Raw genomic sequence first — 27989 nt, 5'->3', positions numbered from 1 at the left:
ATTTTTTTCAAATCATGTCGCCTTGTGAGGGGGAGAGAGAGGCTATGGAAGCGGAGATAGGAAGGCAAGCGAGTGAGGGGAAGTGAATTAGCGGAACGGGGAGCGGAGGGGAGGGCGTAGTCGTTGACAGAGAGAACTCGGCGGAGGAGGGGAGGGCGACTGAGTGTGGAGGGGAAGCGAAACCGCGGTAGGGTGGTTGACGGGGAGGGGCGTTGGAGGATGGGGGATCGTCGCGGGAGGGGAAGGTGGATGGAGGGGAAGGCGTTTTGGGTTTTCGATGCTTGTGTTGGCGTGGCTGTTGGAAACTTTTCGGCTTGGGCAGTGCGGCGCGGGTGTCCGGCGGAGAAGGTTGTGTTTCGAAGAGGAGTCGCTGTCGCTCGTACCTTCTTCTGTCTTCTAAGGACGAGTGAAGTGTGCTGCAACCGTGTTGGATTATATCATTCGGGAAGCCCCGCTGACGGTCGTTCCTCTGGATACTACCACCTTGTATGGCGTTTGGATTTCGAAACGCGGACATTAATCGCAGCCGATTTTTCCCCAGTTTCGTGAGGAAATAATATTCTTCTTCGGCGGAACACGTCTTTTTTGACATCCTAGTGCGGCGGACTTGAACTCTTCGCCCGGGTTACTCTAGTGTTCCCGTGCACGTTCTTCGTATCTCTCATAGTTTGAGAGTGAATAAGTTTTAAAATAATTAGTTCACATATATTTATCGTATGTGAATAATTTTCTACGTTCAGCTTACTTCTCCGTCTGACAGTTGTTCGAGTAGACACTTCGCCCGTTTTCTAGATTTGTTGTTTTCCCGTTTTGTTTACGGTCACTTGCTGAAGGCCTTATTAAGTTTAGTCCCGCTGCGTCTTCTCAGTGCCTAAATACTGGACGGCGTGGTTCGCGACTTCGATCTCATATTCACATCGAACAGTTACGCCTACTCTGCGTACGGTGGACTGCGAGGTGTGTCCGTCTCGGCTTACGGCCTGTTTTGATTTCGACAAACTCTTGTGGACTGTCTTACGTCTCTCGGCTTTACCCACCAAACTGTGAGAGGAGTTGGGAAGTACACTTATTGGGATATCGCGACAGCGTGCTTTGCGGGTAAGCTTAAAACCCCGGCGCGTGTTTTGTGTTTGTTTGGCAGGAGGGAACGGAAGTTTTTTGAGACAATTTTTCGAACGCGATGAGCGCCCGTGTTTTCAACGCGTTCCCACTGTTCGAGATGAGAGGCGCCATGCGTGGTGTCGGCGTTGATGGATTCAGCGGCGACAGGCGGTCCAGGATAAGGGCCAACCTGTTCGGGCCCGTGGACCACGAGGAGGTGAAGAGGGCCCTGGAGACGGAGTTGGCGGAGCAGGCCAAGAGGGACTCCAAGAAGTACAACTTCGACTTTCTGGCGGAGAGGCCGACGAGCGGCGATGGTGGACGTTACGAGTGGGACGTAGCCACGGTGGTGCCCGCCCCTTACGAGCTCAGGGGCATGCCGTACATCCACGCGCACACGGCGGCGGACGAAGCCACGACGACGACGGTCGTCGGGGCGAGTTCGGCGGCGTCCGGTTCGTCCTCGGCCCAGGCGGCGACCACCACGGTCAAGGCGTCCTCGCGTCCCTTGGAGAGCAGCACGGCGGCGATGAAACAGTCCCGTATCACTGGTGAGTATCTTCCTCCATGCTTTTCCTCTTTCTCTTTAGTGTCGCCTCATTGTTTTAGTAATCAGTCTGTATTTTTGAAATTTTATTCTTTATAATATGGCCAAATAATACTGATATTCTGCGCGTGAGTCTCCAAACAACCGCATACTTCCAACATATTTTTCTGCCTTTTATTGCCATCGAATTTGTTTTCCCCTTCATTTTAACGCTGGTGAAACTGTATAACATATTTTTGAGCTATAATAGTCATATCTAGTCCTCCCTTGTACTCTTTACATGATATTATATCTCGTAATTGTTCATTCATCCTTGTATTTTTGAAAAATGGTTTATGCTTAGATATCATGCAGGAAGTCTACGTATTTTAGGTGCCATTTCGGCCTGCGAAAACAGCCCTGTTAGGAGGATGCCTCCCCTGGTATTTATTTTTGCACTGTTTGTATTGGAACTTGGAGATAGAGTGTGCGTTAGTGGAATTTGTATCAACATTCAGGTGTGTCGGAAACCGCTTTGTAGCTTTTGATAATGGGTAAGGGTAATAACCGTGAGCGCAGTGTTCGTATCAATCGAGAATAAACTGGTGCACGTGTCTGTTCGTAAATACTATTTCCTCTGGTTAACTGCTAGCGTACACCCTTTCGTGGCGAGCCGTTTGTTTGTTTTTGTGGTCATTTCTACCGCGTGTAGACGTTTTCCCCAGGCGTGGACTTGGCGGCGCCGTATCGCCTGATGCTCTGCTTTGTTTTTCTGCCTGGATGATGAACAGCCGTTGTGCTCGTGGGATCCGCCGTGTGACGGTTAAAAGTAGGCATTAGAAGGGGCCAGAAACACTAACACGTCTTCTCATTCTTTACTGAGGATTCAGTCTCTGTCAATGGCTTTAGTCCCACTGGTGATGGCAATGCGTTTGGGAAGGATGGCCTTCTACTTTTCTGTGTTGCTTCGAAATGGAATGACCCAAGGATCGAATCCATTTAGTTGTCAGTTCCCAGTTTATTGTTCAATCATTCCCAAAGAGTGCGTTTTTTTCATCCGTCCGCGTTTGATATGTCATACCTCGTTTTCGTTCATTTCGTATATAATCGTATGTGAAATATGAATTTTATTGTTTTAGACTTGATTTTGGATTATATATATTATATCATACCTTTGTGGAAACGAAGTGTAAGGAGAGCAATGGTTTACCTCGTAACCCGCTTAGATAGTACTCTAAAAATTTAATCTAAATTTAAATCTATAAATTTACTTAGAAAATACTCGAAAAAAAGTTGTGTTGGGTGGGTTTATTGGTTTTTGATGCAGCTTGTTTCTGTATGGGGCCATTCTGTTCTGTATTTGTGAGGGTCGGGGATGAGTTTGAGGGGCGTTTTTTCGTGTGTTTAAATTGCTCCGGGGAGGACTGACTTTGTGGTTTTTAAACCGAGGGTGGTGCCTGCTGAGTTACAAAAACCTGGAGGCGGTTGCCCTCGCGCCCATGTCCTTACGTCAGCGTTTGAAAACTCCATTGAGTTAGGTTTTTTACGTAATTGTAGTAAGGGTAATGCATTTTACTTCAACCCGTGCATGCACGAAGGTGTCTGCTGTGCCTGATTGTGTTGTAGAGTTCGTTGTTGTTGTGTGGGTAGTTATTATAGGTTGAGCATCCGGTTGTCACACTTATTACCTTTGAAGTTCGCCTTTCGATCAATTTCATGACTTCTTCAGCGGCTCGGCTTTGATATCACATCAACAACGTTAAAACCCTTTTTGCAATTGACCGTTTCCGATCAAACGCATTTACCGTGTTCTTTTGCATTGGGGTTGTAAATAAATATTGTATAATGTCATTGCTTTTTACAACTGAATTCTACCGGAAATTTTTCAGAGTTCAATGGCTATTTAGTAATTGCATATGGGCTCTTACGAATATAATTTTTTAATATTATTGTGGCGTTTTTGCCTTTGAATTTAAATTTATGTTTCATTTCTCCTTAAGCATCTTCATTTTGAGCGTTTATCGTATCGGCGTAATTATTTAACTAGCAATATGTGTTTTACTGCAAAGTACAGATTTCAGAAGGTATGTACGGAGGTTTATACGTATTTCAAAGCGTTGGGGCATCATGCCTGATGGTGGCCTACGGTGGCCATATGTTCCTTGCGCATCAGCGAGGGTGGGTTCACAGCAAACGGTTTTCACCCCACGCTTTATAAATCCCTGCCTTGTATTGTATGGATGCAACGTAGGGTACGCCGTCGCCTAGGTTACCTCCACACAACCCCCTACTCTATTTGCAGTCGAGATAGGTTCCCACGTCTACTCCCTTGGTTCTATTGTCCGCGATCGTCATTGATGATCCATCGCCCTGTTCTATTAAAAGCCTTACGCCGTGTCTGCTCCGGGGTTGCAGCATCTGTTGCCTTTCCCAACACCACTATGATGCTCCTGCCGCTTGCTCGCGTGGCGTGGGTGAATATCTCCCCTAGTAGTTGCTGACTAGCTGGTGGCCTGCTTCTAGCCAGATATTTCGTCTCGTTTTACCATCGTCATCGCTGCATTTTTCTGCCGGGGTACTTGTTCTCTTTCGGGGAACGATCTTCATTTACAAAAACATTATTCCTGTGTACCCGATTCTTTTACCGCATTCATTCTTATTAAGGTTATGTTCCCCCAATCCTTATTGTCTACGAGTTTTTTCGGTGCATTACCCATGGTGCATTTTGTGACCCTATTTGGTTGTTGCATTTTTCGCGGGATGCCCCATTATTTTTGTCAGTCAACAGTCGATGTCTTCGACCAGTATAAGACACGGTCTCAGGCGTTACTTTGTGGAATTGCTTCATGTTAAATGAAATATTATAACTATTTATCTATAGATTTAAGATAAAGTGTGGAATTAAACATAGTTATTTTATTTCATTTACTCTTCGACCAGCTTTGTCCATGGATTGCCTACATTTTCAATTATTAATGATTTCCGTTGTGATATTCCAGCCGATTCATTTCATGAGCTATTTTCCGCTCGTAACCGCGTCTTGATATGGTTTCGATCGATGGATAGTTAGTTGAGGGTAGTGGGTTGTATTGATGGAAGCTTTACCATTGGGCTGTCGATTTTCTGTACTGCTTCTCCCATCCCTTTAATTTTCGCGGTCTGGGAAGCGCAGGTGTTCTTTCTCCATCCCCCCTGTCCCCCCCTTGCTCAGTTTCGCCTCGCCCATTCGACCCTTGGCCCTGGGGAGGTCGCCGAAGTCACCCCACTTAGCCTCCGCCCGTGACTCACTACCCGCTGGAGGTACTCGTCTCCTTACGACCGAACGCTCTTCTGATCCTGCAACTTTTCCCTGGGAAGTGTAGGTCTTTCTCGACCATTTTCGCTTCATTCTTTCTATTTGATGATGATTTTTACAGGAGCGTAGGGCAAAGCGAAAGATATTTTTCTCTGACGACGTGGGAGATATCCTTCGTTTCCCGTACACATCCGGGCAAGGGCAAAATTTGCCAACGGTTAGTAATTCCTCTGGCAAATCCACGGTAGGTCCTTGCGATTTGATGCCAATTGTTTTACTGTTCGTGTCACCGTTGGTATCCGTAATATGCAGAAAATATAGGGATTTTAAATCTCTTTGTTTCTCAATCAGTTCCAATATTTCCTTCTCCCTCCACCGTAGTATGGCGTCGTATATTCCTATCAGCCTCCTTACTTCCGCGGTTTCTTCCAGAAGTCCTTTTTTATTTATTTTCGCACATTTTTTTCTCTCGCCCCGTACTTGTCTCGACCTGTCCCGGCGGATGCGTCGCGTGTTCGAGGCGTGCTTCTTCTTTTGTTATTGTTATTCGCACCGCACGCCTTTTCCAGCGCGTGCCACTTTTTCCTCACGGTTAGTATCTACGTCGCCCCTAGCAACGATCCCTTATCGTCATCTACTTGTTTCAATACACGTTGGAGACGTAATATTGAACCTTATGGCGTTTGCTTTTGGGTTTCAGTCGACGGTCTCGGCTAGATTTTCAGTTCACCTTTCATTTGTTCTGTTTACGTTAAGTGGTTGTAATAATCGCGATCTCTGAAGTGTTTAGCGCGAGGTTACCAGTCACCTGAGGGCGGTAAGCAATACCCAAGTGTGCACTCCACGGATAAGACGAGCAGATGGTTAGTTCTCCAAGCTAGCACCGATCCGTTTCATGTACGAGGTTAAAATTATGCATTATCTTGAGTGTTGAGTAAAACCTTGTTATATGTTAGTTTTGAAATGACCATTCAGTGTTTTTTCAAACGGGGCTAATGTTTAAAGAAATTATGCAATTAAAAATGTGGCGTATGAACGTAAATAATTACGGGGGAATTTCACGTGTACCTCGTATTTTTTTCATTTGGGGGATCATTGTTGGATGATGTAGCTTAATCCTTTTCCACAGTGAATATGTACCCATTTACCCCTAATAACTCATTGTTGCAGTTTTAACGTTCTTTTGGGCAGCTCTCATTCCTCGTTTTATTTGTTGGCATGTGGTCACTTTTCCAGCCGTTTTATTTTCATTATTGAGAGTTGTATTGTTGGTGATACTTTACTCCCAGGTAATCACAACCTTCGTTGGGCCTAAAGACAGAGCAGTAGTGGTGGTGGTGGTAGTAACTGAGGACAATGGCCGTCTTCCCTGCGTCTGGCGGGCTCGCTGAAGGTCGTTCCAAGTCGATTCCCAGTGCCGTCGAATTTGAATTCATTAGCCCCTCTTGAGAGCTGACAGAGGGACCATTTTTTTGAATGCCTTATATTTCTTTATATATCCAGTTTCAATTGCGTGGTTATTGGGGTACTTTAACATTTTGTGGCGTTTGAAACGATTGTTTGATGCGGGATGGAAATGATATTTTCGTGACGATCATAATCAACTTTTCACCTTGTGATATAAAATATACTTGAATGCAATGTAGTAGACTAATTTTTGCTCCTGCTATGCATAACAGTTTTGCATTAATTTCTTTGAGTGTTCATTTTTCCTTATGGGCACTCGTTTCGCTATTGACGCATACTTATCTTCTACTATTTTGGAGGGTTTCCTCATTATGTTTTTTCAATCATTTCATTTATGGTAGCCGGTCATGTGAAAAGGATGCCCATTTGATTTCAAACTTTAAGACAGTTGTTTCCTTTAATAATTTGCCCACCGAGATTTTAACGGACTGGTATTTTTTTACGGCTGTGGATATTATCGAATCAAAGCTTATTTCCTTATTCTCCCGAGACTTTTCGCAACAATGTCACGTTTTGTTTGCTTGCGTGAAATAATTTCTTCCCGGTAGGTCTCGTCGTATTCGTTATAATGTGTCTATGATTTAAACCATTATCAGAAAGATTGGAAGTTACCCCTAGTGGCTTACTACGAGGCACACGGCTTGGTTTCATTTTTTGCTCGTTGAGTGCACTGTTTTTTTTAATGGCGGCGCCCTTGACGAGCTCTGCGCGTGCATTTCTTCGTCTGTGCATCCCCTTAGCGTGACATCAGGTCGCTATTCTCTTTTGTCACTTCCCTCCCAACCGCCCATTTAAAAATTAGTGTCCTTGAGTCGACCTTGTCTACCGCCGTATCCTCCCCATTCGCCTTCCTCGCTCGTAGTCACGTACTATTGCACACAACCCTTGTCTTTATTGCCCCCTAAGCCAAACAAACCTCGACCATGTCTTTTTTCAACCGTTTTTTCCTTCCCGCAATGAGTTGGTTTGTTTTTTTTCTGATTTGTCTTTTCTGCGTCTGTTTAGTCATTTTTTGTCTTCATAGTTACCGTAGTCATGTTTTTTTTAGTATCCCGCGAGATTTTGCGCTCTTCCGTATCCAACATCGATGCTGATTTTTGGCCGGTCAAGATATTTTGTGATCTGTGCGTCGCTAATATTTATTTCGTTGTCATCCTCGTTACTCCGATGACTTGATACAATGCATTTTGTGATTTTCTTGCCTTCTCATGCTTAATTTTTCCTTTGCTTATTTTCTTTGTTGGAAACAGATTGTTAAACGCTTCTGTTGCTGGTGATAACTATCTCATGTCATACGCATGGCTTATTGATTATTGGAAAGGGGTGATATATTGGCCTATGGTATTATGCCAATCTTAGGGTTTTAATATTATGGGTGAAATTTCTTTTCTTATTTTGAGGTAATTTTCATTAACTAGTGACGATTTCCATTTTTTCTTTTTCATATCTGACTTTACTTTTCCCTTCCGTGGTGGCAATTAGACTTTTCTGCGTACCTAATGGCTTTGTTGCAATTTAAATTGATTGATTTCTGTATGTTCCCGCGTATCCTTATTGTTAGCCTATTTATTTTTCAATTCTGTTTCCATTCCTTTACAAATCCAACTACTTACTCCAACTTCGGAGTGACGTTCCAAGACTTCGGAGCATACTCTCGGAGGAGCGATGGTGTGGCTGGTTGGGCCTAGCTTTTTGTTATCTCTCCGTAGGCGCATTTTTTGTCAGTTTGCATTACCTCGAGGTCGACACGGAGATAATGGAGGCGAGGGATGCTGCCTGGGATGTCTACGGCATTTAAACGGAGAAAGCCACTACTCTCCGTGCGGTATCATCCCGAAGGAGGAGCAAAAGTGCGATGGATGAGTAGTTTTCCGTGACATACAGATAACCGTGAATACTTATTTTTTTAGTGTATGAACGACCTTAACAATAGTAAAGGGTGGTAGGGTCTCTTATATAATGATGCCATTTGCCTTGAATTCAAGCTACCTTGTGGTTAAAAGATACAGTGATACGGTGGGAATCTTTCAGCTTACTAAAAACACTAGTTTGTTTCCTCACTCCTTTATTTTCGCCGACCAACTTGTGCTTGAGTGTGGAAACAGACAAGTGGGTATTTAATAAGCTGACTATCTTTCGGAGCCTGTATGAGGATATTTAATAATCGGTTTCAAGACATCTATAACTTGTTACAACATCATTTTCAATTTAGTGGTAGGCTTAGTATAATGATCGAAATGGTTCATCACTCTTTGTAGGTCGTGCAGGAAATGAATTTCGCCTTCGATTCGTGGATGATTTGAGCGCAAAATTTGATGAACAGTTTTTTTAATGCTACGTTGAAGAGTGAATGATATAGTATTGCCAGTGTTTGAAATAGTTTTTTTAAAAGTATTTTTGTACATAATTTTATCATGTGTTAGGGATCGTGATTTTTTTCTCGTTTCAATTGGTAGTGCCGCGTCAGGTTCGTACCAATCTTTCCGTTCTCTTTCAAAGTCTGCGTTGCATACCCTACTCCCCCTTTCCATCCATCGAAATGGTATCTTCCTCTTCATATTCACCCTCCCTCCCCCAGTCACTCCATGTCGTTGTATCACGTGTTACCAACCCCCCTCCCCCACCTACCCGCCTCCCTCTCCCTCCCACCCACCCAACCACGGTCCCGCCTTCCTCAAACCTTGCGCTCTCTCTCCTCGCTTTAAAGCTCCTTGCCCCCCTCCACTTTTTTATCTTTCCACTACTCCCTTCTTGTTGGGGGGGGGGGGGGGGTACGTCGGGGGCGGTTTTAGTGTCGGGAGTGTGGGTTGGGTGGGTGGATGGATATATATTTTTTTTAACGGCTTGCGCGCGCGGCCCGCGCCGAGGGTTGCTTGCTCCTGCTACTAGTATCTCTCTCTCGTGTATGTCGGGCGGTAGGGGAAGGGGAGGTTGCGGCGATCGGGGTAGTTCTCTCGGTGGCCGCTAGGGCGGCGACACCTCACAGAGTTGTGGAAGTTTTTCCTAGCTTCTTTTCCTCGTGAGGGAGTCGAGGAGTATCCGCGACGTGGTTTTCGTTTTTTTATTCCATTTTTTATGTTTCTTTCACGGTCGAGGTGGTTAGCTGCCTTCCCTCCCATTGAGGCTTTATTGGTAAATTAATTTAGTGTGAACATTCGGTGACAGAATCACATGTGGCATCGATATTTGAGTGGATTTAATGTAATACATTACTTGCTGGCATATTAGCACGTATTTGAAACGCTATTTTCTCTTTCTCTCATCTATCTTACGTTTAGTGAGCTGATCCAGTGATTCAGGATTTGATGCGTATCCCTTGCTCTTTAGACGAATTCCTCCAAGCCATGTTTTCATCGTGTAATAATGATAATAATAATGATATGCCTTTATTCGGGCGAGGTTGAGACTAAAAAGTCCCCTCTTCCACCTAACCCCTCGATAACGTCAATGCAAGCATGGTATTCCCATGAGAACTGTGTTAGTTTGGTCACTGTTTGGCTCTCCGTTGAAATAGGAAGTGTTGTTGGCGTGTTATACTTATCATTTTTTTTGCAAAAGCAAAGGATGCATTGATAAGGAACGAAGTCACAACCTAGCAGCAAGGGGAGTATGTTTTTATGTTGTGAGTATATTTTTTGAATCGCTAGGTATTTTCTTGTCCCATTCTCGAAAGTTTGGTCTTACTAGTGAATAGTTTTCCGCGTCATCGTGTAGCGTAGCGCCTCGCATAGTACGCATTTTCTGTAGGGAGTGGATCGTGACGTTGTCGGAAGGCATATACTATGTTTTTCTCTCTCTCTCGCTATCTGTCTTTCTCTCGCGTAAAGCCTTGTTATCAGCAGCCGTGGGGCGGTTGGTTCTCGCTGTTTTTTCAAACCGGAGCGGAGGTGGCGCCCTTTATCGCAGTGTGTAACGGAAAAAGCTTGTGGCCAGTGACGTATAAACTCACAACCTCTTTGATGACGTGATAGATTTATTCCTTTGGAAAAGGTGGCATTGGAATATGTTATCAATCAACATGTTTGCACCAAGTTTTGTTACTTCTTCGGTTTTAAGAGTTGTAGATCCAGATATATTTTCAAGGGAGGTATGAAATTTTTGGATTTTGGCTGTTACTTCGATTGCAATTTGCAAGGAAGTCTAGATCAGTTGATGTTATGATTTCAGGCGTTGACGTTTCTTTCTATAACCAATATTTCTTTCCTCCATTAAATATTCCTTACCGAGCTATTTGTTGTGAGATAATAACTGTATGTGGAAGTCTATTTTCTTCTTAGTTATGATTCCCATTAGCTACCGAACAATGATGCTGTCAATTTCGGGTCTCAGTGATCGAGCCCATTGTGGGTTGGCTTCCACGCTTATTCGTCTGGACATGGATATCGCTTTCGCGCGCACACATCCGTGTGTGTGAAAGGTACAAACTGATTTCTTCCCTCCATTTCATCACCTGAGGTCATGCATCATCTCCGTGGGAGTGTAGGAGTGTTTGTGGCTTACGGAAGCAGCTTTATGCCCTTTCTTTTTGTTTTCACCCTTAGAGAGAGAGGTATATAACCCTCTCGTGTCAGCATAAAGATTCAATTTGCCTTCGTTATAACCCCCCCCCCAATGTACCACTCTGCACTGTGGGAACGGAGTCGAGATGTTTCTGGACTCGGTTGGGTCGGCGTGTCCTCGAGTGATTCCCTTCTTATGCCATGCTCCCTCGCGTATTCCATGAATAATGCAATGCCTCCACCCCCATCCTGCCGCTGCTTGTATGAGTGTCCGCTCCTTAGGGGTGCTTTGCTCTTTAAAAGTAGGCGATGGCTATGCGTTGGGTGCCTGCGTGGGTTCTGATTCCGAGAATTTTCGGTTGAAGGGTGTTGATATGCTTGCTCTGACGTACATTGTCTGCTAATGTGAAGGCCATCCCTCTTGCGTTCTTTTCCGTTTTGTTTTGTGTATCAGAGTTAGTTATTTTTCCTTCGGTGTCTGAATGGTTTTGTAGTAAATCAAAATTCTTCATCTGGATTTATTTATTAAAGTACTTACTCTGCCGATTAGGGATGGTTTCCCTGGAGTATTTAAGAAATATTCCGGCTGTATCTCCTTTTGAATTCACGCTTAAAGGCTCAGTGCCTTTCATTATACCTAAAATTATTTTCTTTTCCTTTCTCTCCTTTATCCCAACAGTCCTACCCTCTAACACTGTTTTCGGCATCCCCACCCCGTTCAGTACCATCTATACCTTCTATCTTCTCCGTATCTCATCAAGAAGCTCCCTCGCCTCACCAACCATGTCCGGCACTTTGTCGTTCATCTCGTGTTGATTTTTGGTGGTTCGTATTAAAAATGCTATTGTAAATAATGCGCTCGGCTTTCTGTAGGTTATCTATTTTCCTATTTCATAGAATGGATATTAGCTGCCAATTGTGGTTCCACACCTTCGGCCATTCAGATATTTTCGCATCGACTCCATTTGACCGATTGTGCGTCTATTTCGAAGTGGTTCGATGGCATTTTATTGGGATCTCAGTTCTCGTCGAAGCCCTAGGGTGGCCTTTCGGAGGAACTCGCCCTGTTAAGGTTTTGGTTTACACAGCGCACGTGCCATGCGTTGGCATCCGCTTTCGGCCTGCTCCCGTCTTTTGTTTCCTCTCGTCTCAGGTTTCGTCTTTAGTCCTGTCGCTGCACGTGTGCCTTGGATCCAATGATCCGGTGACGCAATCATTCCACTTTGCTCGACTCCGTCTGACGGATTCACTCGTTTTTTGGGCTCTTGTCTCCGCTGGTGTGCGTCAATTACTTCGAACAGAGTTTTCACGTGTTTTTCTAGCGAAAATTTTGAAATTCATGTATTTATTTCGCCAACTTTATTTTAAGTTGCTAATCCGCATTTATCTCAACGAGGTGGGTCTCCCTTAACTTCTTGGACGTGTGAGGCTATGGGAACAATCTTGCTCGTCCATTTTGGGGCGAAGATTTGCAAGGTCTTTTTTTATTTCCAACCTCCGTTTATCTCTTTTAGTATTAGCTCGCTCCTTCGTCAGTTCAGTACGAATAACTTTGCGACGTTCGCTGCATGATAGTGTGAAATTATGTAATCTCAACTCTCGTAATTATTTGGACGCGGCTTTTCGAAAGTTTGCCTCTGAAGTCGGTATGGTAGATTTCCTGGCCGAATGTTTTATTTGTTTCCTTTTTTGAACGATAATGTTTTTCTCGGCTCACAAATATTGTTTTTTCTCTCCATAGCACGTTTTATTATCGCCTTTCGACCTCGCTGTTAAAATTCAGTGTCTTACCCTTACCTTGAGTGTTTCTGAGTTTCATTGTTTTTGCCTGTCTTTGCGATTGTTATTCTCCGTTGGGTGGGTGTTGTGATGGGATCTTTGCCGCGTGGGGCGACTTGACTATGCGTGGGTTATGTGGGAATGGTAAATGGAGTAGTGGAGAGAGGTTTCTTGGGTTGTGGAGGTTTGTTTCGGTTGGGGAGGCGGTGGATGGGAGAGCGTCGCTTTTCCTCCTCCGCGTCCCTCCTTCCGTTCTCGTGGAAGAGGTCACTCAACCAAAGCTCAGAGAGTCGTTCAACCCGCGTGCGAAGCTCTCCTCCCCCCCCCCCCCCCCCGCCCCTCTTCCACCCCCGAATCTGCCCTCATCCCCCCCTTCTCCCCACCCTCTCGCTCACCTTTTGCCCGAAAATTTCCTCCATCCTCTAGAACCCGGCCCATGTCCCTCTTCGCGTTATAACTTCTTCTCCATCGTTTTATTCTCCTCCACTCTCTTACAGAATGGTTTCTCGAAGTAGGCATTCATTGCCTAGAACGAGGGCGTACCCAGGATCATAACTAGGAGGGGGAGCAAGCCACGGTCTAGGGGTGACAAGCCATAGTTTAGGCGGGGGCAAACCACGTTGTGACATTAGTCTATGAGATTAATTCCTTGAAAACCTTAGTCTTATTTCAGTTACATATCTTAAACTAATAATACATATCATTTTCCGTGGGTTTAAAGAAAATTTGTTGAATGCTTTCTTTTCAATTCAGTACTGATTTTGCTTGAATACTATCCCGATTTTTGCTTCTAGGGGGGGGGGGGCAAACGCATTGATATTATGGGTTCAGGGAGCGTTTTTCATTTGTTCGGCCACGTTTCGTAGTATTCATTGAGGCATCGGTTTACCCATCATGTGACTACGTTCGTGTATTCGAATGATACCAAGTTGCATTGTGGAGGAAGTATCATTTTCACAGCGATATTCAATTGCTTTTGGGTGCATTTTCGTACTTTTAATTTCGATGTAATGGTTGCAACGGAAAATTTACTTTTATTCTCGTATGTGATAAATTATGCAGTTTGTCAGTTTTTTGCAGCTTTTTTCATGCTATTTGAATCCTCATTTCCGTGTATGTCATCATTTCCTTTGTTAGAGGTTTACCTTTTTTAATGTATTGCGACTTCAGTTTTTTGTAAACCCGACGTCTCCAATCGATATAGCATGAATTTTTTTGTGTGCTTAACTTGATCGAAACTTCATTGAACTCTTTTCCACTTAATGAATTACAATTGAGGTTTATAGAATTATGGAAATTTTTGCCATATCTTTCAGCTTCCTGTATATCGTAGGAATTAAGAGTCATCCCTCACGTCCTCTAGCTGGTATTCTAGTTGCTGGAACTCGGATTCTAGTTCATTAATCCTTTGGCACCGAAGCGAACGGGCAGGCTTGAAGCGAGGCGGCGCGAACTCGCTTGATCTTCCGGGAGGTGACGGCGATTCTCATAACGGTGCCCGCCATAAGACTGTCTGGCGCTAAGTTGGTACTCTCGTCATCTTGGTTGGTGGAAAAGGTGTACTAGCATTAACGGTTCTCATACCGTTCAATGACCTGAGTTGCTCTTTGTTTTGCTTCGACGTCTTTCCATAGTAGCTATTGCTTCATCAATGTTCTTCCTTGGATCCCTTTGTGATGTCGTCTTGGAGTTAAACGGGTTATAGTTAATTCTACCGTAGCTTCTAATTATCTTTTACACCTCTTGTTTTTATGTGGAATGGAAAGTTGCCATTTTCCTAAACGCCAAATAGGCATATTTTTGCTCTGGGATGTTGCCTAAGAAATTCATGTTTGTGTCCTAAGGTGGTGAGTTCTGTGTAAGAATTTCTTTTAAGTATTGAAGTATTTTTGCACCTCTGTAGCACGTTAAATCGTTACATTCATAAAGATCTAATTATACCAAATCAAGAAATAAAGTTCGGTCCGATGTGGAATTATTTTTCTGGTGGGAAAATCATTTGCAAGGGGTACGCCTGAAATTGCATCTCACAAGCCTTTATGAGGGGCGTGAACTTGACTTGTCACCAAGGGATGAAATAGTAACATTGTTAGCTTGAGGGCCCATCTTATCGTCAATACTTGGTACAATGATTATTATTAACTCATTTGTAACTTTGTAGTGTATCAACCTTAATTTTATTTTTATTTTAATTTTATTCTCAAACCACCGCATACAGCTTTTATTGGCCATTTTACACCGGGGTATTCAACGAATGTAACAAGTAAACGTACATAAATAACCATGCTTAGTCAATAGGCTTAATAGTGAGTTTTTATCCTTACCCACCTCATTTTCAAATTCTTCTCCGCTTATTCCCTAATGGGATGGTTCGTTCCTGCGGTCATTGCCGTGTTCACCTCCCCGTTTCCGCTCGGCGTTAATTAAAAATTAATAATCGCTCTCGCGTTGTGTTGACATGATAGGCACGTCGCCTCGCCCATTGGCGCCGTGTCGTGACTTCCGTGACTCCATGAGCGAGTGTGGCCATCAAGTATTCTGTTAATGGCTCGGACCGTCACTCTGCTTGTTTCGCCTTGTCAGCGCTTCCGTCGCTTCGGGTCCATTACTGCCCCTCGCCCACTCTCTCGAGTGCTTTCGCTTACGTTACGTTTACTTACAGTTACGTTACGCATATGGTTACACGAGTTTTGCTGTGCATTCGTTAAGAATTTTTGCCTTTGCGTGGTATTTTTCCATCACACCCCGTAATTTTTTTTGCGGAGAGTCGCTTACTTTGGAGTTATTTTATGATCGCGACAACCATTAATCGATATTCGTTTACCCTTGGATTTTCTATTATCTCTTAACTTCTTGTCTACGCGGACACTCATGGCTTTTTAGCAAATTGGGTAACCGCGATGTCGTTTGTATTTCACACTATTTTGAATAGTAATTCGCATCGTTTCGTTCGTACATAAAGCACCAATTGTTTTATGGCGAATTTCCTGTTTATTTCCTCGGCGATATATTTTTACATTTATTTATTTTTAATTTACGTGTTTTGATCATTATTACTGGATTTACCCGTTATTCAATTTCTTGTCGGTCTAACTTCCGTAATTTTCGAAATCGAGATGCTCAGTTTCCGTCTTAATAATATAAAAAGATGAATTGATGGATCATCATCGCACTTCGCTGTGATTCCTGCATCCGCTTTCCTCTTTCCCATCTTTGTACGCCTTTCTGGTGTTTATGTAAGGGGCAAGGTGCGTCTTAGCTGGTTGTGTTCCGGGTTTAGCGCCCTCTGTTGCCGCTGAAGTCTCGGCCGGCCGTTCCCCCTTACTGGTCTCACCGCCTCTTGACCGTGCGTTCCCCTCGTCTCATGAATCTGATCCAAACCCGACTCTCTTAGCTATCAATTTCACTCCGTCTCCCGCCTTGCCACGACTCAGGTTCTTAGCGTGTTCGCTGGTTGGCTGAGAGTGGCCATTCGGCAAGTGAAACGGATTTTTCGAGCATTTTTTGTTTCGCGATCCGTGATTGACACAATTCTCGTTGTTAATTTTATAAACATGTATCACGTGAATAATTCATCTCACTAATTTGCTTGGAAAGGACTAAACCCTATACCCTTTTACTTACCGTCTTCATCTTTTGGCCTGTAAACCTATGGGGTGTAGAGATTTTTTCCCGGCCGTATCAATTTTGTTATGCTTTCATGTGAGTATGCGGCGTATCTCTTCAAAGTTTTTCTTCAAAATGTTGCCCAATCGAATGGTATTATTCGATCTCCATTCAAGTATACCTCCATGCACCTCATACTGCTTAAGGACAATAAACCTCAAACGCTAGTGATAGACTAGAAGGAACACTACCTGATCACACGGTCATATTGCTTCAACGTCATGTCCAGTTGCCTCTTTATTTCATTTCATTCGCCTTTTTAATGAAGTCAAACGTTTATTCTTCTCACAAATGATGTCTGTGTCTTTAAAAGTTCTCGTCTTGTGCGTTCTGATGTCATCGGCCGTTGACGATTTCGCTGGGTCTTCGGCCCCATCTGCCACACCCCCTTTTCTGGACACGTATGTGCGTTTCCGGCGTTGGTCATTTGTTTTGGAGGATATCGCATCTTCGTCCGGTCGGTCGGTGACACAGGCTTTCGTGGGCACGTCTCGAGGGAGGTGTGCCCGCCGCTTCCCTGCCTTCGCTTGTTTAAATTTCCGCGCGCACTTAAAGTCAACGCACTGCCAAAAGAGGGCGTCACCCTCTTCCTCTTTCCGTTTCCTCCCTAAAGCCAATCACCTCCGGTGTCTGATATTTTTATATTTCTCTACCCCACCACTACCGAGAGCCGAATATTGGGTACTTTCATGAGCCATTAACTCTCTTGGTGCCGCGGGCCGATCTTGAATAATTATTTGGATTCATTTCGCAGTTGAAAATTAATTCAATAATCGGAAAAAGGGAGAAGCCAACAAATAACAAAATTTTCAGAAATGAGTTTCCTGGATATCAGACAATTACTTACACCGCTTACTTTTTATCAGAGCGCGACCCGGGTTTCAATGAATTATCATCATCTTCAGGCGCAAATTATGATTTATCGTATTATTGTTACCTCGTTACTTGATGAATTTTAAAACGAACGCCAGAATAGGGGAAAAATATGGGCAGAGATATTCATTTATAAGAGTACTGTCTTGACTTTCAATACTTTTTAAAATTTCTAACTGCTTCCTAGAGTCCAATTCACGGCGGTCATTGCAAAATTTTAAAATATTCATTTTAAAAATCGCTTCTATGGCAGTTGCACATTAAATGTTTAGCAAAATTACTTCTTTAATCTTTTCTATGTTTGTAAGCACTTAAATGTTATTTCTTCCTGATTTCAAAACTTCTTCCTGTCTGTCCCACGTATACACCGTTGCAATCGTTGCATTTCAATGAATATACTCGAAACCTCTCCAATTGGTCTATCTGATCCTTACATTTAACGATGTCTCCTTAGAGTGGCATAAGGTTTAGGTGCCATACGGAATTTATCCTTGGGTAAATGTTGAGCCATTTTCAGAGAAAGTGCATCGAAGTACGTCACTGCTTCTTTTTATCCTCGTCCGCCGAAAACATTTGGTCGATAGCCAATCTTCTCTGTTTTTTTTAATCAATTTGTCTATTAAATTTTGAGAATAACCGTTGGCTGAAGCAATTTGTTTAATGGTGATGATTTTTTTTCATAAATGTTTTTCTCGAAGGTCGGAGTCCGTAATGTTCCCCAATGTAGTTTTCGTTTCGAGATTCTTTATTTTCTCTTTTTCCCATAACCTTACCTCTCACGTTTGTAACGTACCGTCCCGATTCATCTACATCAACATAATACCCTGCGAGCCACCTCTAGGGTGTTTGGCAGGGGGTGATCAATCACCAGCATGCAGCATGCATTTGGACTCCGAAAACTTACTTACGGACTTATACGGGACTTTGAAAAACGTCCCGTATAATAACAAAATATACTACTATATGATGTTAGAAATAATAATTGAATTAAGAAACATGAATTAAGTTTTACATAGGTTAGTAGGCTACACTACAAGTCATGCAATCTATTTACGCGTTCTATTGCTGCCGTTATAATCTCTTATTGATCGTGGAAAAAATGACATTCGGAATCTTGTCTGTTCTACAATCTATCTCTCTTATTTTATTTATGTCATCTGATCTTCCGTAGTATGTTGGAATTAATATGTTTCTATCTCCTATCAGAGCCGGAATATTCATTCCGCATGTCTAAGCTTGATCGTAAGTCTATTTCTGTTATTTAGCGTCACTTCTCCGCGACACGTTCCCTCCTGCACGGGTATCAGTCGACAAAGCGGCTTCACAATACAATCTGACGGTTGAGTCCAGGAAATCACGTTCGGCTTAGCCTCAGCAGAGGTTACGCTTCACGCATGAGTCACTCGGCGAACACGGTAGCCTTTGGAATGGGGAGAACGAGTTCCTATAAGCGACCCCCTCACCTCAGGGAACGAAGTGAAGCATGTCAAGACTCGATAAGACGGAGGATCGAATCGGGAAGAAAGGGTCCACACACTGTATGAACACTAGACTCGGCTAGTAGTATGTACCTATCTTAATCTGGGATTCAGTAATAACACGATATTTATTCATGCGGTAATAGCCTTTTTTCAATAAATTTTAGTCGTCTTCATATTTATTGCACTGTCGTTTTGATGTTTAAGGTGCCTTCTTACCTCTTTCGTGGCCATTGACCTTATTTTTCGTTTTTAGTAGATATTTTGCTTTTTATCTCTAATACGAGAAGACCTGTTAAGCCTTTGTGCCCCCCTACTCCCCATAAAAATATCCTTGATTCTCCCATTATGTGAAAGTACTCTTCTCTTAGTTATCCGCCGTTAACGTTTTTTTCCGCTAGACTTTTCATAGAAACTTTTCTTGTCTTTTTCATGGAAACTTTCTTTCACGTCCTGCATAATCAGTCCTTCGTATCTCATTCAGGGTCATCCCTTGCCCTTCTTCCCTTCCACCGGTTCTTCTACGATTTTTTTCATCAGGATCCCATGCCTCGTTTGGCCAACGAAATTTCCACGTCTTCTGCTTAGGTTTTTAGAAGTCTTCTCTTTTCTCCCGTTTGTCTTAGCTCTTCCTCACTATGTACGCGTCTTAATTTCAGCTGATGTAAGTACGGTACCATCCGATGCCAAGGAGACGCGAGATGCCTCTCTTGGTACGCTTCACGGTACGTTCGGTTTGCTACGAGATCGAGGATGACGTCACCGCGTCAAGAGCTTGCTCGGACTGAGCATCGTATTTAAAGAGAATTCAGGTCTCGTGTTTCCCTTGCGGGGTCAGCGACCCCTCCTGCACTTCCCCCAACCTCCAAGCCCTTCCCCGCCGCTATTCCTATCCCTCCGCGTCCCCCAAACAATGCTACAAGCGTATCCTTTCTTGTATTCAAAGTGAGCAGAGAGAGAGTGGTAAATACGACACCGAGTTGATGCGCGTTGCGTAGTGGTCGTCTTGTTTTGGTAAACACACGGTTGGGATTCAAATCCGTGGTGTCGTCACATATTGCGTGGATATGGTTCATAATGTCATTTAATTTCGTTACAATTCATCTGTTTCTTCCTCGAATGCGAACATTCTTACATGGAACTTCTCTTTTCGAGATCATTGAGGTCGTTTGCATTTTCTAGATCTTTTTCTCTTCGACGAATACCTCAAATCTGAAGGTATTGGGGCGTGGTGGTTGGTCGTGGAATTTGTTGCCAGGAGTTAGTAAAATCACACGTAGGATTATTTTTCATATATATTTTAGGTTGCAGTATACCTCCGCTCATCTTGTAAGCCATTGAAAATATCTTGGCCGGAAAATTTTGGACGTCAACTGGATTACGAAATCATCATTCTCGACATTTTGAATTATCCATTGAAAATATCAAGTGTATGTCGTCATTTTGGGTGATAATCATTCTTCGCAAACGTTACGGTCTTTAATGGATTCTATATTCAGGGATACATCGGGGAACATCACCTACAATGGATTGTGTACGAGTTTTAAATGCCATTTTAAAAACATTCTGTTGTATTGTTTGTTTTAGAGTGGCTGTTCAAAGGACGTTACTAGTCTTCTTTTTTCCGTCGTCCCTGGTTTTAGAATTACTTCGGCTTCATTCATGGAATTAATATCCCTCGCATACTACTCAGCATATGTTACAGATTTGCTGTATACAACCCAAGTTTATTGTGTCTGGCGATATGGTCTCCCAACACTTCTCGCTTCAAGGATGCCAAACCGTTATCTGGTGATTTCCTATGCATTTCCTGGAAGACATTCGGGGTCGTATTTATTCTTTTACCGTTTCCTCCGTGATAGCGTTCGAGCGGAATATATCTTCTCGAGGCCACGACTTGGTACTATTTTCCTGGAACGTTTCGTGGCATGTTCGTGGAGTGAATGTGGTGGTGGTAGATATGACTTAATCTCCGTTTCTATACTGACTCATCCTACAGATCCTGAGGAAAGTGACTCAGTACATCCCGTACTGGCGGCCCCCTTATTTCTTTTGTGTCCGACCGGCAATTTTTTTTCTGCTATCGTGTGACATCATTTCGCACTGCGCCGTGCCTTCCGGGCGGTGAAATACTCCCTTCCCATGATGCTCTATTTTATTCGTGTCCCGTCATGAGCCTTCCATGGGTCGGATCCGGTTTCGCGCTTGTGTTCGCTGGCTATTGTCGCTTGACCCACCGAATCCCATTGCGTCGACTCAATTATATCTCTTTCTTTTGCTCGTTCTTTGGCGGCGCTTCTGTGGGGGTCCTTTTACCTTCCCTCGCTCTGTAATTATAGCGGAGTAGTTTGCAGTATTTTCTGCAGTATTTTGCGTAGTTCGTCCGTAATTGAGATTGTTTCCAAATTTTTCCATATGTTGTGGATTCTAAAAGGGGTCAATTCTTATCGTCAGTAATGTGGGCTTAACAGTTCTCGTGGACAAAATTCTCATCTCATTTTTAAATGTATCTGGTTCCAGTTCCATTTATATTACTTTATTCAGTTTTTACTCGTTGGATTACTTTTACCTCTTCTTTTTATTTAAGTTAAGCGACCCGGGTTTCTTTGAATGGTCATCGTCGTAATCTGGCGTAAACGATTTTATAAAAATTTACTCCTGATTATGATGATTATTAACTGAAAACTAGGTTTCTGTACTTAGTAAAGGAAGTGGCCAAAGAAAAAGTTTTCCAATCAAGACACCTTACTTCTCATGTGTATATTTTGCGGCAATTAGAGCTGTGGCTTCTACATTATTTGACAAATTAATTTATATTTGTAACTAATCAAATGTTATCTCTACGAGGTTCGTATTTATGCGTCAGCAACTATGTTAAAACGACAGCTAGGCGGTAAACTGTAGCCCCAACCACGTGGTTTTGAACCATCGGAATCCACGCTAAAACCTCCGCGTTTACCTTTTGTTCCCTCATCTTCTTCCCTAGCAATATCAATGACGGTTTCGGTGGCGGTTGGGTTTCTTCTTCGTATGCCAAACCGAAGGCCGTGGGTTCGAGTCCCGTCTGAGTACGTTGCTTCTATCCAGAAAATGGGTCTTTGTGCTTTGCCTTGTTAAATTTGGAACCACCGTTGTGAGCTATTAATGGGGAAGTTGAAAATGAAAAAAAAAATATTTTTCGGGGAAGATTATGTTGCAGGCTGACCGACAAGCTAGGCTCTTAGAGGATTCGGAGAGGGAAGATTCTGATGTCTGGAAGGGGATGAAATGGTTTCCGCAGGGGATGATTGCTATGGTGGTTCGGGGCGGAGGAAAGGAAGGAAGCTGTGGAGGTTGTGCCTCCTCAAAAGGATGTTGTGGAGGAAGAGGAAGCGAGCAGGTGGGAGTAAATATATCTGTCCAGTGGGGGCGGATGCAGGGCCGGGCGGATGTGGTGTGCTCAGGGGCGGCTCCGCTCCGATGCTTGTTGTGGGCGAGCGGAAAATGAAAACAGGATGCGAATACGATCGCTCACTAGAGGAGAAGTGCCCCGGCCCTGTCCTTGCCTCCTTCAAGAAGATGATCGCAAAACATTTCTAAAACAAAATTATTCTATAATGGGATGTGTCCGTGATGCGGGTTCTTTTAGTGATATGGGAGGGCAGTAAAGAGAAATCTTACTGCTGGATATGATTATGAAGTTTTAAAATCTTTTTCGTGCATATTAAGGCGTTGTTAGTGAGAGAAATTAACAATATTTAATTTAGGCTTCCGATTTCCCGCGTTTTCCTAAGACTCTCACCCCCTGCCACACTCCACCTTGGCAGACCTCATAAACCCCTTCCCCCTGCACCCTCTTGAAGAGTATACCTCTCCCGAGATTGCCCCCCCCCCCCCCCGTACCCTCCCCCACCACTCGACCGGGAAAAGGAGAGGAAGCAGGTGGTCCATCAGCTGTGGCCTCTTACCCAGACGGTCCCCTCCCCCTCTTCCTCCCTCTGCCCCCGCGTCTACGTGTTCCTAGCCACCATCCCCCCGGGGGCGGAGGTGTTCCAAGGCGATGCCCCCTTCCTCCTGGGGCTAAGGTTGGCGGGAGGCATATTGTATGTAGGTGAGGGTTTCCTGCACTGCAAGGTCTTAAAACACGTACCGACGCGCTCAGGGGGGACTACCTACCTACCTGCCTGCGTGTTCCCCTGTCTTTCACCGGAGACACCCTTCGGAGTGATCTAAGGGTCATCTTGCGTGCGAGGTCATGGTGGGCGTAATGTGCAGGTGAAGGTCTACGTTTTCGCTTTGGGAGGCCGGGATTTTGTTGGGATATGGTGGTTTATTGAAGGTTCTATTAAGTGACATCATCTGGAGGGAAGTGTCTGTCGCTCCTTGTGCAGAGAGGAGAAGAAGTCCTAGTCTGGGATAAGCGGCCGATAAATTGTATTTCTATTGCATTGAAATTAGAGCAATCTCGTTATAGGTCGTCGTCTTTTCCATTCATTCGTCACTGTTTCCATCTCATTGTTCGTCATTCGTTGATTTTACTGCGGCCGATATGTTTATGCTTGTTAATTATTTCCGGTGGTAAATATTGAGTCAGGAATTGCTCTATCTTTTCATCCCAATGAGTGTTGTGCTAGGCTGTGCAAGAAATGGGTCCGTGGAAAAAAACTAGAATTGTATGGTTTTATTTCACTAATTTGTCCATTGCATCTCTAATTATATAGAATATTTCTTATTTTGGCGTGTTGTGTCTTTAATATTTTCCACGCGTCGCTGTGGTTTTACATTTCTTTTTAAGCCCTTAAATCCGTAGGTACAAGGTACTCCCATTGTGTGTGCTGTGTGGATTTTCTTTCCTTCGGTCCCAATCACAACCTCTCATCTTATCCAATTCAATCTCCACTAGGTTCGTGTTTCAGTGCCAGCACCTCACTTAAAAACCGAAAGTCCGTCCTCATAGCTGCGTTCAATTCACAAAGCCTGCGCGTGAACACTCACTCTGTGGACGATTATACCTTCTCTACTGAGGGTCCCGCTTCCCTCACCAACGATTGCTCACTTTATTCCACTATTCATTCTCCACATTTGGTCGGGGGCTCCGCAGCGTCGGGGTCGTCCCTGTGGCAATTAAGACGGCCTTTAACCGAAGCGTAAATGAAAGTCGTGAGCTGCCCAGGTTCAGGTGGTGTAGGGAGGCATTTCCGTAATGGACTCAGAATTGTGTGTCGTTTGGACCAAATGTGAGAAAACCCTTCCTTCCACTATTTTTTTTTTTTTAATGGTCGGCTTCTTTGTATTCTTAATAATGTCTTTCCATCCCGATTATCCAGCCCCTATGCTTTGAACAGTTCTTCTATGTGTATTTCTCGCAATCAGGTGTCCTGTTTTTGTTTTCCGCTGAAAGGTTTTATTTTATTAAATTAACGTCTTGCATTTCCTCGATAATAAGCTTATTTCTTCGCATTCATACAAGTTTGCTTCGAGAAAAATACTTTGCGTCCCTTCAATTCTCTTTATTTTGTCGGTAGTTTCTCACTAATGCGTGATCTCTTTCGTTAATATAGGTACGTTTGGACTTCGCAGGCATGCTTTTATGTCGGAATTTGGACTTCAATATAAATTCACTATTTTGGTTCTTGCAAACCTTGTTTGGGAGTTTGCGCTTGGTCTTTCAATTCCTCTTGCCGTAGAAAGCGTTCGTAAGAAATCTGTAATCCAGCCCTCATTCTGACTACCACCTTCTGGTTGAACAGAAGAAGAAACCGAAGCGTCGCCCAAACCCTTAAACTGCATCCTCAACCCCTGGGGAGTTTTTATCTCCGCCCGCCAGTCTCTTTCCCCGGGAGAGTTGTGTGTATCCCGGATGGTGTATGGCAGGGGGTGGGAGGGATTTTTACGAGGAGCGTGGCCAGGGATAGCAGGTGTTGTCCGTTTTCGGTTCTTCCCCCCAACTCCTTTCAGCGCCCCACCCCCTATCATTCTCGCACTGGGCTCCTGCGTCTTTCAAGATCTGTTAAAGTGGGGGTTAGCGGGCAAAACTGTGAGTTGGAGCACTTCTCTCCTAATATCTTTTCCATTTCATCCGAACGCACTGTACTATTCATTCATTTTGTGGATAGCGGTAGAAATATCTTGAATCTGTGTGGTTGAAATATGATTCTTATTAAATCGTACCTGTATCTTGTATCCGAGATATTATTGTAAGCGCATGGAAAATTAGTGAATGAAGTTGTTTCGAAGTTTGCGGTGTTCTTTGAATCGCTTTCGGCATGGGCTACATGGAGCTCATCCGAATACAGCTGTCGGTTCGCTTTGTCTAATCCTCGATGCACGTGTATATAAATTTTCTTTATAAGTTTTTTCCGAGTAGATTCATAAAGAAATAACTAATGCACAAAAGTAACTTTTCTATTTATTAAGTTAGCTTTTTTGCAGTTATAATCAGAACATAAGTTTTACAGGCAACCAACTTTCCTTACTGCTCGTTCCACGAGTCAACGTATCTATAAGCGCTGTGATGCGTTCCATAAGAGTTCCACGAAAGCTATTTTTCTGGCTCTATTTCAGTGGAGAGCGCACATATAGGTATAAATTTGAGTGCAGATGTTTCATCTCATCACCGAGGTTTATTTTTTTTTATCTGGATAAATATTTTAGGAATATGTCTGGATAAATATTTAAGGAATTTTAAAAATCCTTGTGACATAACTTATGGAATTGTTGTCATTTAAATGACCATTCAAGAATTTAAACGAGGCGACACTCTTATTTTCCCTATCTTCCACATCTGTTCATTTGCAATTTTTATTTACAAGCGAATGGTCTCTAACCAGTTTCTTCTTTTTCTTTTCTCTTTCTGCAGATTTCCACCAGAAGCGCAAGCGCCTCTTGACCAAGGAGAAGTCTTCCTCGCCGGCATCACCTGCTTCGACGCCCTCCGAGCAGACGGTCTTCAAGAAGGCGAGAGTTCAGAAGAGCTAAAATGGCGAAGGGTGGAGCAGCGGGAGGGCGGGGAAGCGACCTCTACATCCCCCGAATAGGGTGGGGGGCAGGAGAAAGGACAGCGTCCGCTTACTTCAACGTGCTTTCCTCGCTCGGCCTACCGTCACGGGCATGTGTGGACTTTATTACGGGAGACTTTGAATCGAGTTTATCAAGGACAAAAACACTCATTCCTTCACCCAGCTCGGTGAAGTGTCTCCCTGTAGGCCTTGCCCAGTTGTTTTTTTTTCAACTTGTGTATGTTTTGTTTGTTTGTGTGCCCTGAGGCGTTTCTCAAGATCCTCTCGGCGAAATTCAAAATCCTTCCCACCTGATCCGGTAGCCCGGAGAATCCAAGATTTCCGGGTGACGGAGATAAAAGCAAGTTTTATTTTGTTCCCGGAAGAAAATGGCGATTTTCTTTTCCGCGGAGTTGGGAGAGAAGACAAAGCAAATGGATCTCTTTTTTATTGCAAAGAAAAAAGACTTGAATGTTTTTTTTTGTGTGCTCAGAAGATGAAAGCGCATGTATGGAAAGAGGACTGGCAATGTTTTTTTTTAATGTCAGCGCTTTTATTTTCACCATATTTTTTGAGCCTTGATACGGATTATTTTTTTAAGTTGGTCTTGTTTTTTTCGAGTTACTGTAAAAGAATCATCACAATTCTCCCTCATATCCTATCATTCCCTAGTTTATGCTTCCCGTCCTTTAAATATCCTTATCAACTTCTCATCCTCAGCCTTGCCTCCCTTTTTCCTGGTGGAAGGAAATAGAAAAAAATTGTTGTCTCCTGAGGGTTGGAATAATGTGCCTGAAATATCTCTCTCTCGAGCCTTTGTTTTGTTGTATATAAACTTGTACGTATTTATTATTTTCGTCATTAAGTTGGAGAGCGCTATCTGGTTCTTTACTTACCCAGGTTTTGAATCCCCCCCCTCCATATCTGCGTCATGTTTTCACCAAATCATTGTTATCTTTCAAATTCAAAATAGAAGTTAGCATTTTGTGCCGCAGAAATTTCTGGTGACTGAGTTTTAATGTTCGACTTTATCTCAAATTTTTTTCTCGCGGGATTGTGATCTATCCTTAGCGAAGAAAACCTTCCACAGACAATCAACTCATTTTATTTATTGTGGTGTAGAAATCATAGCGTTTTCGCCTGTTAGTTGACCTACCCTTTTAAACCATCCTATTTTGTTATTTATCTATGTTCATAAACCCCCGCCAAAATCCCATTCTATCTATGTTGTAGTGCTCAGTATTTCCCCATAATTCCATTCCCCTTGGAACCTTAAAATGTCACATTTTCTCATTATTCGTTTTTGGAGAAGGAAATGGTTTTATTTAATGCTGAGTGTTAAAACAGTTAATTCATTAATATACGGAAAGAGGGAATAATGATGTGTATAGACGTATTATTTTTTGATCACACTATTCTATGGTTGGGTGTGTATGGCATTATATGCAATCGGTAGGCCTAAGAGTGGAGCATATTTGGTGGTCCAGATATTTTTTTCAATGGCCAGGTTAGCTTACATAGTGGGTTATACCTAAGTGGTGGATTGGATTATTATTTATCACTACAGTAATGAGGAAAACGTAAGAATATCCCAAAGCCTTTTTTTAAATAAATGATGAATAATGTAGGGATTCAGTTATCCATGATGGCTTCGGTTGATCTTCCAAAGATATGTTATGCATACATTTTTGTGTTCAATCTCAATTATTTCTGGTGTCATGAAAGATTGTTACTGCTTACATATTTACTTCATAGGTGTTATACAAATTAAAGGTAATACACAGTGTGAACTAAACCTTTTCATTATACCATTGGTCGTGTTTTTCAAGAGAAATAGTCAAGGCTGTTAGTTATATTTTCAAGGGGGCTTTCTTTTTCTATGTAATTAATCCAAAGACGTGTAAGTACAAAGTTGATTATCATCCCCCATTTTTATTCAAGTGAAGCGTCTGAAGGAGTTTGCAAACGGGTTTTACAACAAATGGTGCACTTGAGGCAATTGAAAGATCTCCTAATCCTGTTTCAAACTCGCTTCTCTTGTCCTTTACTATTGAGAAGACCCCATAGTAACCTGTAACCTTCATTATTTCATATATATAAAAATATATATATTATAAATATAAATTTATTTTATTTGCTGTGATGTATTGAAGATCTCAAACCTAGTGTTTTTTTTGTAATGTGAAACTTCGTTTCTTAGTTATTATGTATATGTGTGTTTGGAAAAGAGCATTTGTAAAAACATTTGTTGTAGAAAAAAGGTAACAAATATAAAAAATATGAGAGGTTGTGAGAACGGCAATAAAGCCTCTGCTTGTTAGTAAATTA

At 43.0% G+C, this 27989-nt stretch overlaps 1 protein-coding gene across 1 annotated transcript; it reads left to right on the top strand.

The window, feature by feature from the left end:
- The first annotated feature begins 293 nt into the window (after positions 1-293).
- Positions 294-27989, top strand: LOC124162076 (cyclin-dependent kinase inhibitor 1B-like). The gene is made up of 2 exons (XM_046538432.1): positions 294-1652; positions 25523-27989. The coding sequence occupies exons 1-2, from the start codon at positions 1181-1183 to the stop codon at positions 25639-25641; spliced, it is 591 nt and encodes a 196-aa protein (XP_046394388.1). The 5' UTR covers positions 294-1180; the 3' UTR covers positions 25642-27989.

This window comes from Ischnura elegans, chromosome 7 (assembly GCF_921293095.1).
Source record: "Ischnura elegans chromosome 7, ioIscEleg1.1, whole genome shotgun sequence".
NCBI lineage: Eukaryota > Metazoa > Arthropoda > Insecta > Odonata > Coenagrionidae > Ischnura > Ischnura elegans.
This window is presented reverse-complemented; position numbering and strand designations above follow the sequence as displayed.